The sequence below is a fragment of the Trachemys scripta genome, chromosome 2 (assembly GCF_013100865.1).
Source record: "Trachemys scripta elegans isolate TJP31775 chromosome 2, CAS_Tse_1.0, whole genome shotgun sequence".
Lineage (NCBI taxonomy): Eukaryota > Metazoa > Chordata > Testudines > Emydidae > Trachemys > Trachemys scripta.
Genome location: NC_048299.1, coordinates 72,345,400 through 72,359,851, shown reverse-complemented (window position 1 = coordinate 72,359,851; position 14,452 = coordinate 72,345,400). Strand labels below are relative to the sequence as shown.

The window sequence follows — 14,452 nt, the reverse complement described above, 5'->3', positions numbered from 1 at the left end:
TTCGGATATAAGATGGTAAAGCAGAGCTCCGGGGGGCCAGGGCTGCGTGCTCTGGCGGATCAAAGCAAGTTCAATATAACGCGGCTTCGCCTATAACGTGGTAAGATTTTTTGGTTCCTGAGGACAGCATTATATCAGGGTAGAGGTGTAGTTCAAAGTCTGTTTGAGATGGTACAAGTAGAGTGCCAGATAATGAACAAAAAGAACGAGGAGTACTTGTGGCACCTTAGAGACTAACAAATTTATTTGAGCATAAGCTTTCGCGGGCTACAGCCTACTTCATCGGATGCATGTAGTGGAAAATACAGTAGGAAGCTATATATATATATACACACACACACACAGAGCATGAAAAAATGAGTGTTGCCATACCAACTGTAACGAGAGTAATCAATTAAGGTGAGCAATTATGAGCAGGAGGAAAAAGAACTTTTGTAGTGATAATCAGGATGGCCCATTTCCAACAGTTGACAAGAAGGTGTGAGTAACAGTAGGGGAAAAAAATTAGCATGGGGAAATAGTTTTACTTTGTGTAATGACCCATCCACTCCCAGTCTTTATTCAAGCCTAATTTAATGGCGTCCAGTTTGCAGATTAATTCCAATTCTGCAGTTTCTCATTGGAGACTGTTTTTGAAGTTTTTTTGTTGGAGTATTGCGACTTTGAGGTCTGTAATTGAGCGACCAGGGAGGTTGAAGTGTTCTCCGACTGGTTTTTGAATGTTATAATTCTTGACGTCTAATGTGATGAACACACCATCATTATATGAAAAAGAATTGGCAAGTTTATCCTGCAATTGTATATCTCTCTTTACAAGGCACTGTATTGTTGCTGAGGAGTTCTCATTCTATTTTGTCTGTGTTTATCTGTGATCAATCACTCAGGCATCTTTGGCAACATGTCACCAACTCCCTGAAAGAAGGCAATATCGATGCAGCAACGGAGCACAAGCACCGCCTGGAGGAAAGGCAGCGAGCAGAGGAGAGGCAACGTGTGGCTATTAATACACCCTGGAAACCAAAATATTTTACCAACGAGGTAATGTGAATCACACCAAAGCATTTCTTTGTTCCTTTAAGATAGGAATGTAATGGAGTTCCACAGTACAGTGAGGAGTGTGTGTGTGCAAACAATTAAAATCAGCTTTTGATTTGTATCATTGTGATTGTGACTAAATCTCTCTGATCTTTCCAAACTGTGACTCCTAAAAAACAATCAGACATTTATTTTAGATTTTGTAAAACTTGTTCTCCTTTTTAAGCTGTCTTTTACCTGCCTTCGGTTAAATGTATTTATGCCTGAATTTTTATAAACTTGGTCTCTGTGATTAGACATCTAAATCCATATTTTTGACCATTTAAAAATAAAAAGCTTGATGCTCAGCAATGGCTCAAAGACTTTAAGGTCAGAAAGGACCATCATGATTATTTTGTTTGACCTCTAGCACATTGCAGGTCACAGAACCGCACCTCCCACTCCTGTGATAGACCCCTAACAGCTGGCTGAATTACTGAAGTCTTCAAATCATGATTTAAAGACTTCAAGTTACAGAGAATCCACAATTTACCCTAGTTTAAACCTGCAAGTGACTCATGCCCCATGCTGCAGAGGAAGGCAAACTCCCCCCCCCCCCCCCCCCCCCCGGGCTCTCTGCCAATCTGACCTAGGGGAAAATTCCTTTCCGACCTCAAATATGGTGATCAGTTAGACCCCATTTGAGACCTTCCTTCAATCTGACATCATTCCATTAATAGCTACTTTTTGTTTGTGGTTGTTTAACCAATTATGTATTCACTTAATGGTAGTTCTGTCAAGTCCACATTTCTCCAGCTTACTTATCAGAATGTCATGTGGGACTGTCAGAAGCCTTGCTGAAGTCCACCACATTCCCCCTATCCACCAAATCAGTTACCCTGTCAAAGAAGGAAATCAAACTGGTTTGGCATGATTTCTTCTTGATAAATCCATGTTGGCTGCTAGCGATTACCCCTTCATCCTCCAGGTATTTGCAAACTGAATGTTTTTTACATTGCTCTAGTAGCTTCCCAGGTATTAAAGTCAGGCTGACTGGTTTATAGTACCTCATCATCTCCTTTCCCCCCTTTTTAAAGATGGGCACTTCTCCTGTCTTCTGGGACCTCTCCTGTCACATATGAGTTTGTAAATATTCTTGCTAGTGGCTCTGAGATTTCTTCAGCTAATTTCTTCAGTAACCTGAGGTGAATAGCATGTGGCCCCGCTGATTTGAATTCATTCAAGTTGGTTAAAAGATCTCTGACATGTTCTTTACTTATCCCAATCTGCATCCCTTCCCCTTTATGGAAGAGTCTATGGTAACTAGGACCTAGATTAAAGCTCAGGTTAGCCAGATGTCTTGAGATGCTCTTCCCAGTAGTTGATAATGGAGCCATCCCAGCAAAGTAATCCTCTTTCCTGGAACATCAGCTCTTTGTTGAGGAAGCCAAAGCCCTCTCGCCAACACCACCTGAGTAGCCACACAGTTTCTACCCGGGCGTTTTCATTCAACAGGAAGAATGGATGAGAACACCACTTGTGCCCCAAACTCTTTTATCCTTCTTCCCAGAGCCATGTAGTCTGTAGGGATCCACTCAAGGTCATTCTAGGCAGTATCGTTGATGCCCACATTGATAAGTAGGAAGGGGTAGCAGTCCAAGGCCTTGATGAGTCTCAGTGGCAATTCTAGCTCTAGGCAAGCAGCACACTTCTTGGGATTCCTACTCTGGACAGCAGATGGATGACTCTGTCCCCCAAATAAAGAAAAAAAAACTAGTAAGAGGACCAAAAAAACCAAACGCACGCCACCACTGCTAAACAGAGTGAAAGAGGCAGTTTTGAGACAAAAAGACATGCTTTAAAAATTGGAGGTCAAATCCTACTGAGAAAAATAGACAGGAACATAAACTCTGGCAAGTCAAGTATGAAAGTATAATTAAGCAGGGCAGAAAAGAATTTGAAGAGCAACTAATAAAAGTCATACAAACAAACAGCAACATATTTTTAATGTACATCAGAAGCAGGAAGCCTCCCAAACAATCAGTGGGGCCATTGGACGATTGAAGTGCTAAAGGCGCATTCAAGGAAGATAAGGTCATTGTGGAGAAGCTAAATGAATTATTTGCATCGGTTTTCACTGCAGAGGATGTAGGGTAGGGGGAGATTCCCAAACCTAAGCCATTCTTTTTAGGTGAGAAATCTGAGGAACTGCCCCCAGATTGAGGTGTCAATTGGAACAAATTGATAAATTAAACAGTAATAAGTCACCAGGACCAGATGGTTTTCACCCAAGAGTTCTGAAGGAACTCAAATATGAAATTGCACAATTACAGTGATATGTAACCTATCACTTAAATCAGCCTCTGTACCAGATGATTGGCTGATAGTTAATTTATAACGCTGATTTTTAAAAAAAGCTCCAGAGGTGATTCTGGCAATAACAGGCCAGTAAGCCTAACTTCAGTACCAGACAACTTGGTTGAAATTATAAGAAAGAACAGAATGATCAGTTACATATATGAACATAATAAGTTGGGGAAGAGTCAGCAGGGCTTTTGTAAAAGGAAATCATGCCTCACCAATCTATTAGAATTCTTTGTGGGTGTCAACAAGATGTGGACAAGGGTGGCCCAGTGGATACAGTGTACTTGGACTTTCAGAAAGCCTTTGACAAGATCCCTCTCCAAAGGCTCTTAAGCAAAGTAAGCAGTTATGGGATAAGAGAGAAGGTCCTCTCGTGGATCAGTAACTGGTTAAAAGTTAGGAAACAAAGGATAGGAATAAATGGTCAGTTTTCACAGTAGAGAGAGGTAAATTGTGGGGTCCCCCAAGGATCTGTACTGGGACCAATGCTGTTCAGCATCTTCATAAATGATCTGGAAAATGGGATAAACAGTGAGGTGGTAAAGTTTGCAGATGATACAAAATTACTCAAGATAGTTAAGTCCAAAACTGACACTGAAGAATTACAAAGGGATCTCACAAAACTGGTGACTGGGCAACAAAATGAAATTTGAGATGAAATTCGGTGTTGATAAATGCAAAGTAATGCACATTGTAAAACATAATCCCAACTATACATACAAAATGATGGGGTCTAGATTAGCTGTTGCCACTACAGAAAGAGATATTGGTGTCACTGGGGATAATTTTCTGACAACATCCACTCAGTGTGCAGTGGCAGTCAAAAAAGCTGACAGTGTTAGGAACCATTAGGAAAGTGATAGAAAATAAGACAGCAAATACCATCATGCCACTATATAAATCCATGGTATGCCTACATATTGAATACTGCATGCAGTTCTGGTTGCCCCATCTCAGAAAAGATAACTTAGATTTGGAAAAAGTACAGAGAAGGGCAACAAAAATTATTAGGGGTATGGAACAGCTTCCATATGAAGAGAGATTAAAAAGACTGTTCAGTTTATCATATCCCCCTTTAGTTGTCTTTTTGCTAGAGGTCTGTAAAATCAAGAATGGTGTGGTGAAAAGTGAATAAAGAAGTGTTCTTTACTTCTTCATGTAACACAAGAACCAGGGGTCACTGAATGAAATTAATGGGCAGCAGGTTTAAAACAAACATAATGAAGTACTTCTTCACCCAACGCACAGGCAACTTGTGGAACTCATTGCCAGGGGATGTTCTGAAGGTCAAAAGTATAACTGGATTTAAAAAAATTAGACACATTAATGGAGGATAGGTCCATCAATAGCTATTAGTCAAGATGTACTAGTTATTAGTCAAGGGACGGAACTCCATGAACTGGGTTTTCCTAAACCTCTGACTTCCAGAAGATGGGATTGGAGGATAGGGGATGAATCACTCAATAATTGCCCTGTTCTGTTCATTCCCTCTGAAGTATCTAGCACCAGCCACTGTTGGAAGACAGGATATTGGGCTAGATGGACTTCTGGTTTGACTGCTATGGCCATTTTTACATTCTTATGTGAATAGTACCATTGGACACAATGGGATTATTCATGTACATTGCATGATGGGGACAGTAAGAAAGAATTAACAGTTAAGCCCTTTAGATCTGGGTGTTAGGATTTCACTGTCCCTGTCAGCAGCAGTGTCTGGATGCTCCAGTGACTTTAAAAAGGAAAGTGGAGGACAAAAATCAGACAATTGAGAAGAAAATCACTGTTACTAATACCATTGAAAGTTTATTACATGTAAATATTTTTAACAATTCTGCGATGTTTACTCTATTCATCTTGGATGATGAAACTAGATTGGTCACTTCATTTTCTGGTTCTGATGCCCTAGCTCAAGCTGGCTGTTTGGGTTTCCACAATTGCAAAGAAATGTTTAGCTTTTTTTAAAGAAGTGGAGGAAAATATTACATTGATCTGTTTTTTCATCTTATCTGTTACTGACATTTTTAGTGTTTTTTGTTTACAAAATTTAAAATATGCATCTAAACTACTTCAGTGGTTTTTTAGATAGTTGGATCCAGAGGCTTTAAGTGTTAGGAAACTACACCCAGAAGGGTATGGATAATGAAATCCCGAGCTCTAGCATATTACAAATAATTGTGTATTGAAATATGTGACTATAGACTAAATGGTAATCCTTATTCTTGTAGTTCCCATTTACAGCCCCCATTATCAGTGGTGGAAGTTGTTCTGCAGATTGAGGGTAGGATATGATCTAATATATTCAGGCCCTTTTACAATTTTTGTGGACGTTTGAGCAAGATATTTTTGAACCATGTCTAGTAATACTCCTGGCACCGTTGATTAATTCTTTGTATGGAATGGAAATGAGGTAAAAATATTCTCTTCCTTTTGCAGATGCAGAATATGATAAAATGCAAAGAAAATACTTGTTTTCAAAACAACTTCATGTTTAAATAGGCACTGTCAAGTTTTTCAAAAATAGAAAAACTAAGAAAATTCCAGTTTTTGATAAGAGCACCATTGAGCTAGCACAACTTAGAATTTTTTCTAAAACATTCTTGTCAAGTAATTTTTAAGGTTTTTTATCTTCCACTGCTGATAGTTGTAAGGACTTTTTCAACACGGGTGAAACTCACTCTACACACGCAGTGTTGTCTGTTGTACAAAACAAAGTGTAAAAGGCTTTCACTAAAACCATTTAGTTTTAGCAGTCTTATGTGTTATTTGTAATTGTAGTAGGTACAGGGTTTTCAGACAGCCATATCTTGACAGTATTCCTTTAGCTTCTATTGAATCTGTTTTAGTAGTGTGTTGTATATCTTTTTTAAAAAATTGAATGGCAAAATTTGTAAAATCTCCCTAATTTTCTTACAGGGTGACGGTTGGATATACTTCAGTCCCCTCTGGAAGTCCCATTGACAAGACAGAACGCACTGTTGTCTCATAACAAACCCATCTTAGAAGCATTAAAATGATGCAGTATATAACCTTCAGGTGTCATTGAATAGCTTTGTTAAAACAAGATACAAATAAGAAGCTATATACTGTGATTGATGAATCTCAAAACAGCTACAAGCTCAAGTTTATTCAACAGCCATTTTGTGTGTGTACACACACACACACACACACACAGAGTTTATATATATGTAAACACGTTATACACGCACTAACAATGATTAAGGTCCTGATCCTTTAAACATTATGTGCACAGAACTTCCATTGAAGTCAATGAGAGTTCGGTGTGTTGTCTGCTTGTGGAATCAGGCCCTATGTTGGCAATTAAGAATACTTTTTTATTAGTACAGTTTGAGGTTTTGTATTTTTCACTTTGCCAAAAACATTTTGCACTTATAAAATGTGACTTGTCATTGGCAGTCATTCAGAGTCTAAATGGTGGTTAAATGGCTCACTTCAAGTGACCTAAGCAAGATACATTTGGGATATTGATTTAAGAGCATGTTTTCTGTCCTTGTGACTCACTTATAAGCATGCATTTCTTGCCATCTTATAAAAAGTAGCAATACCATTGCAAGAACCTTGTTTGTACTAATCCATTGTTCTCCCTTTTTTTTTCTGTTTGTATTCCAAAGAGATGCTTAATATTTTGCAAGGCCATTTGTCAGCCCCTTGACCGTGGGAAAGGGGATCTCTCTGTGAAACACCACTGGCAGTGGTTATGCTAGGGAATGCCGATGTCATTGGGTGAACCTGCTTTACAGCCCATCAGTCTTGTGTTATAGCTTTGAGCAGTCCTGTATTTTTGGTTCTTCTCTTTTTTTTTAGGCCCTGCTGATTGCTTTGTGACATTTTCTCAGAAAATGCTACTTTTACACCAGGCATTATTTGCTAACCTACTACTTCATGGTGAAATAAGGGCTTTAGTAAATTAAAAAATAATACTGGGGGCAGTGATTTGTTTTGTAATGTAAAAATCTATAGCTTGATTTTACTTTGTAAGTAAACCACTGAGAGACGAAGAAAGTGAACTTCTAAAAATATACAGTGTATTAACGCTTAGCTGCATTTCAGTTAAAGTGAGATGTATCGATTTTTCAAGAGAAAGTACAGTAATGGACAAAATATAGTAAACTGACTTCTGCTCAGTGCTTAATTTACTTTTACAGTGACCCTTATAAACACCATTATATTTCTAACTTTCAGTAGCATGAATGCCTAACTTTCAGTAGTACTGGCTAATTTTGTGCCTTTTGTCTGCTTTCTTAATACAGCTGCTTGTAGATACTAGACAAATATATTTAGTTGACGCATTGCTCATCTGTTCATGTGCTCAAACTAGCATTTTATGTTAGTTATTTTTGGTAGATATTAAGGTTACTTAGATAAGTCAGAAAGTTATACAGTACTCAGGTGTATATGTAATTGAATGCATCATTCATTGTTAACTCGGAATTGGCCTTCAATAGATCTTTCAACCTAATGAGCTTCAGATCTCTATTAAATAGCTTGTAGTGTCCTTCATCTCTTAAAGCCACATTGTATCTGTCTGTACGTACTTTTCTCTGCACATAAAAATCTAGGTTTTTTTCTTAAATGTTTTAAAACCTATTTTAAAGAAATGTAGACTGTACAGGATCAGTTTTAATGTACAGAAATATTGTTTGTAAGGAAAGCTTTATTTTTAGGTATAGTGGATGCTTTTCTGTAATTATTATGTCAAAATGATGCCCCTGTGATAAGAGATGAACTTACAGGTAACTTCAGGAGAATTCATATACTTTGTGGTCTGCAGGAACTCATTTATATTGCTTGGGGCCACTCTTGTTTTAAAGAGGTTAGTCTGGTAAGTAACCGGAAACATTAACAAGTTATAACGTCGATTGGATTATGAAGAACAGTCTAAAATGCAGAATTAAACAGATCATAATTGGAGTACACCCTCAAAACTGTAGCTTTAATTTTCAAACACCAAAGAACTTGGCCATGCATTGATTACAAAGAGGAATTGGAGACCTCAAATGTTTGTTAGCAGTGCAGGACTGGACCTTTCCTTATTCATGGTATGACTATCAATGCTACGAAGATGCTGTAGCTCTTATTTTAAGGTGAATTTTAACTAATTTTGGACTTCTAATTTATTAAGGGTTTCTTCTCTGCATGGTTATTTATTACCGCATGGCGAGACTATTCCATTTATGCTCCGATAAAACTTTTGATTGTATTTTAATGCTGTGAAGAACCCTCGGATGCCGTTACCACTGTCTGCTTTCTAAAATAAATCCCGTGAGGCAAGCACAGTGCTCATGTTTGAAATATCTGAATCAAAAACAGATTTCAAAAATAAATTCAAGAAGTGTCTTCACTTTATTTTTTCTGATTAAATAAAATATATATTCTATGTATTACATAATGATAGGACAAGATTTTGAATATTAAGCAGTAACCAGCCTTATTCTGTAGGTTATTTCAATGTCTGTCTTGCACCTGCAAGCGAATAATTTTTGGGTAGCTGGTGTAAACTTTGAAATGTAATGTGACTCTCAACGTGTTTCAGATCTACCTTTTTTATGCACACATGTAGAACCTATGCAATCTTTTCTTCCTTAAAGTAGAACTGTTCAGCCAAAAAATGTAAGTTTATCGTTTAAAAATTTTAAAATACTCTGGCAGTCACTTCTGATTAGCCTTCCTTTCACAATTTATGTGAATTAAAATTACATAAAGTGACATCACTGTCAATAAATGATTCTTTCAGTTAGTGGTTTGGATGCTGTTGCTTTCCATTGAAATATTGAGTTAAAATGGCACCATTTGCTCAAAGGTCTGTAGATGTACAATATTTCTTTACCACATTCAATTGCATATGGGATCTGCTTCCATTGAAATCTTGTGTTTCTGCTGAGAATGCATGATATCAAACTGGGAATATTGTTTTAAATTAATTTTAAACAGCTGGCTTGCTAGATGTGGGGGAAGAGGTGGCAGCTAGTGGCTGGGGTAGCACCACCCAACTGCAGGTAAGGATGGGGTGTGAACTGTGCAGAGAAGCCCTGGTGATGATTCTTGCAATGACTCCAACAATTAGTCTTAATTTTGGGGTGGTAACATGCCTTATGTTGATCAACTGGGAGACCTTTAGAAAGATAAACCTTGATAATATCCTAACTTCCTGAAGATCACTTTTATTCATTCGTTAGATTACTAAATGTATCTTTCTGTAAAAAAAAAAAAAAATCCTTGCCAAGATCGATTCCTGCTCCTCCCATGAAACTTGATAAGTTCTTAAAGATAACATTCAAACAGCAGCTCTGGATAATGAGATTCATGCCCTTCTATTACCAGTAGATGCATTTTCTCCAACAAATACAAATATGAATTCAACACTTAAACTTTGGGTCTAAACCATTTAGAATCCCTCAAATTTTGTATGATTAAAAATGTGAGGCGCGAAGAGGAGAAAGAGTTTACACAATCTAATATGAATTTTTTTTCAGTTTCACTGAAGACAGTTTAGATTGGAAATATTCTTCCGCTGTTGAAAATCCACACACCACAACCTTGGCCTGAGAATCAGAAAAAGAAACTGGCGGCAAAGATGCCTCAACAGCACATATTGCACAACCAGCTGCTCTTTTCAGCACATGGCTTCATTGCTATGGGTCTGAAGATGGACATGCCTCAGACAGACAAGCTTGGTTCTGATGTATATTTCCTTTGGAGCTTTTGTTATATAGATCTAGTCTTGAGCTCTGTTCTTAAACAATTCTGGCAAAACTGAGACCTCAGCGGGTGGCACTGATGCTATCACAGTCTATATTCACTCAAGTCTATGTAGGATGAACAACAGGGACAAGCAGGAGTGACCTAGATGAGCTGGAGAAATCTGGTGGGAAGATCTATTCCACTTATGTTTTGATAACTTTAAAAGATAAGACTTTACTCCTGAGGGAATTCTGTGCGCACCCCCCCCTCCTCAAATCCTGCACACAATATTTTAAAATTAAGCAAATTTTATTTGTCAATAAATAAAAGTGGCTCCAGGATGGGAGTGGGGAGCAGAGACATTGAGGTAGGAGATCACCCTGAAGCCTCCACCGGTACAGGGACTGGGCAGTAAGGCTGCCCCTGACATAGTGCAAGGGCTGGGCTGGGCCTTCTGCACCACGTGTGGGCAGGCTCAGTCCAGCAGGATCCAAGTGTGGGACATCTGGCTGCACGGGGGCTCAGTGGTGGTTCCAGGTGCAGAGGTAATGGGACTCTGCAGGGGATCCAGGTAGTGGTTGAGGCCCAGTGGGGGGGGGGGTTTGAGTGCTGAAGGAGTGGGGCTTGATGGGGTGGCGGTCCAGGTGGGGGACTTGTCAGGGCAAGGGTTCAGTGACCCTGCTGAAGGGACAACCCATGCTAGGCTCCTGCTTCCCTTATCCCCTTTTCTTCACCTCCCTCCCTCCCACATTTCCCCCACCACTCCCTGTAGCACAGAAAACAGAAAGGCTCCCACCACACAAAAAGGGAGTACGACTGGCACTAGGACCCAGTTCTACAAGCCCTCTTCCCAATTCCAGCTGTTTGGGTAGGGACAGGCCAAGTGGTGGTGGATAATACTTGGACTCAAATGGGCCAAAGGATTCATCTAATTTTAAATGCATGTTTGTTAGAGAAGTGCATTAAGACAGCAAAAACTTACAGGGGAAGAGCCTTTCCCGTTTTGGCAGATTTCCCAGGAAGCTCATTGAGCTGAAACTGGACAAGATTTTTATCTATGAGCCATGCCTAAGGCATGAGTCAAGAACCTGTGCCCAAGGAGGTTGTTTTGGACCAGTGACTGATGGGTAGGGCAGAGCTAGCTAGTCTTGAAGGGGGTAGTGCACATTTCTTAACTCCAGGTAACAGCTACTCTTTGCCCAGTCGTCCCATGATGCCTTTGTTGTAGAGGTGGCTCTGCTCAAGGAGTGACTAGCTGCAATTATGATACTGTGCCCCAGAATCTTGACCTGTGATGTTGGGATTCATTTAGAATCCCCCTTTGGATTTTCACCACTAGGACTGCCATCCTTGAAGGCTTGGTAATCTATAACTCAATAGCCAGGTGGAGCTTTGAAAGGCTCAACCCTGGGAAATTTACATCTGCAACACAGAGCAGGAGCTTAAGCTAGTACATACTAGTCTGCCATTAGATTCAGATGCTCTGTGCTGCTGATGCATGCCACAATGGTGAGTTCTGCTGCCTCAAAGGTGGACATTTGTAGATTTGCCTGGTGGCAGATGTTTGGGTTCCACCTAGAAGACAGCAGACTTCCATGTCAATGACTAACAACCAGAACACCTCTCTGCACTCTGTGGTCAAACCACACAACCAGCAGCTGAAGTATGTTATTCAGTAAGCATAAGAAATCAAACTGATTTTCAAATGTTTGTGTAATTACATCACCATTCCACTAGTACCTGGCAAGAAACTCCCTAGTGGAGGCAGATGAAGTATTTTACCCATACTGTTCCCTAGTTGCCCTATCACATGTGCTGAGTGGTGTTTTCAGAAAACCTGTAATTCTGCAGATATCAACAGTTTTTACCTACCATCCCCCAGAGTTTTGTACATGATTAATCATTTTGAATTAGCCCTAGCACAATAGGTCTTTGGTGCAATTCGTAGAAGGTAGTATATTTATATGCAACATGGTGGTATGGAAATGCTGGTAGCTGACATGGTTTGTATTCAGCTATGCTACCACTTCCTTCAAGGGTAAACATTCCTTAATAAGTGAGCCTGCTGTTCTTTTTCAATGCTGGGAAGTGAAAATCAAAAATTCTGACATAGTATTTTCAAGTAAGTAGAATTACAGGTAAGTAATTTCCCCTTCCCTTATCACCAGCATAGAGCTGGCTCACTTCCTCACTTGCTGCTGGTGCTTAGCATAGATTCCTTAATTTATTTATATTTTTTTCTATAACAATTACCCTAGTAGCTGAACATCTCATTAATTTTCAATCTAATTGCAGTATGAGGATAAGAAACTGAGCAGACTCTGGGACTTGCTTAAAGTCATTCAGGAAGTTATCAGATTTAGGCACAGAACCAGGATATTCAAGTTCAGTGCCTTAACAGGATCGCCTTTCTTTTTTCAGATGGCAAACTGTAAAGCTCAAGCTATATGTCTCTTAAAAACATGCATGTGTGGGGAAAGATAGTAGCTGCTCCCTGAAGACATTTTTAATAGCCATTCACAAAGGGTTCTACATTTTTGTGAACTTTCTAGGAATAGACTTAACTTGAAAAGGAACACAGTTCAATTAGTAGAGATTACTGTGGCTTCACTGAAGCAGTAATAGCAGCTCTGACAATTCTTCCACAAAGGCCAACAACTTTGCACTTTGGGAACTGGAGTAGTCTTTGTGACCAAGTAAGGTTACTTAAATAGTTTTGGAAGAACAAAAGCTTTAGAGCATTGTTAAAGCAGGTCCAAGCTTAACTTTGTTTTGCAAGTTTAGTGATTGAGGCAAAAATGATGAAGTAGAGAATTTTCATATGAAGGAACAGACATCCTTGTTTCATAATGGGCAAATTTTTTCTTCTTCATCCTATGGTGAACTCGATGCAGACACGGATTATACCATTTTAGCTGGCGCTATGCTGTGATCTCAAATGTAGAATAATACCTTCACTGAAGGGATTAAATGAGTGGAAGTGTCTCTTACACATGTAGTTTATAGCTTGATCAAACTGTAATAATCCTACACTTTAATCTCAAGTGGGCCAAAGGATTCATGCTAGTAGAAGAGCACCAATTTTTCAAGTTCATTTTAAGAGCAAAAATGACAAGACACCTTAACACAAAACTTGAATTAACTTTATTTTCCCCTATAGTTAACAACTGGTCTGCATTGAGCTTTAAAGCAACAAAGTAAAATGAAATCTCAAAAGGGCAAAGGGTCAGAAATCCAGAATTTTTAGTTTTGTGAAAATGTTGCAGCTGTAGTATTGGTCTGTAAAAGAACCATTAAGGTCAAAAAGGAGTTTATAAATCAAAAAATATTCTACACCTTGGGAAAATCAGCAGTAACATTCTCACTGAATATTGTAAATTTACGTTTTCTTCATGAAAGGTACATACTATTCTGCATTTTACACCAAACTTCTGGTGTAAATTAGATTTGCTTATATAAAAATGAGTTGCATCCTGTGGCAGGAAAATAAACAGCAAAAACCCTCTCTTTCACTTTATTAAAAGAACAAGAAATTTTTCAAGTCTGTATAAAGTTTCCTATAGCTGGAAAGTGAACATGTTCAGTCTCCATTTATATTTTAGTGCATTTAATTTGACAATTGTCACTTTAAAAAAAAAAAAAAAGAAAGCAAATAGCACTAAAGCAGAAGTTTCATCAACTGATTAAGCACTCTAAATAAAAATGCAGAGAAAAAACACAATCCTTTCCAAAAAACAAACCCCCTCACCTGCCCTCACAAAAAAAGGTAGGTTGGGGTTTATAAACCCTCTATCTCTCCGAACAGCCACAGAAAGGGGATTTTGTATACTTGTCAACCTTTTTTTTTAAATTTAAAAAAAGGTACATTTGTTTTACCATGTAAACATTTCACAAAATTAGTTTAACGTTAGTTCTGAAACACCAGCAGTTGTAGTGCTCAGTAGCATTCATTAATGTTGCTTCAGATTTTCAGAAGGATACAAATTTAGCCCTTATATCTATATTATACAAGATTTGTGCTGTGTAAGGCAGCAAATACTGCAATTGTTTTTTAAACAAAAGCAGTCTGTTCAATTTAAACTTATCATCCAAGTACTGTAATATGTCCAGTTATCATTTGTGAAAATGTAGCTTGCCTCTTATAGTCCAGACCAAAAAATTTACAGCAATAGAAAAAGTACATTTAATGAACCCATGTAAATAAATACCAGAAGGGAGAGTAATCTGTGTTTTCTAAGAGCTGAATTACAAAGATGTACATAGTCTTAATTGTTTTAAAAAATCAACAGCTTGGAAAAACTAGTCACTTTACAGATTTCACCATTCCAGTTTACATTACATATTGCTTATTCAGCTGAAGTATGTTGTTTTTAAA

The 14,452-nt window shown here is 38.5% G+C and overlaps 1 protein-coding gene across 1 annotated transcript in view; it reads left to right on the top strand.

Moving 5' to 3' along the window:
- The window catches only part of OSBPL10 (oxysterol binding protein like 10), a gene marked incomplete in the record, with an annotated part of 178,161 nt that extends 169,428 nt beyond the window's left edge, over window positions 1–8,733 (top strand). Inside the window, 2 exon segments of the mRNA XM_034760842.1 lie at window positions 885–1,038; window positions 6,292–8,733. Coding sequence (XP_034616733.1) covers window positions 885–1,038; window positions 6,292–6,336 — 199 coding nt within the window.
- Window positions 8,734–14,452: the final 5,719 nt, after the last annotated feature.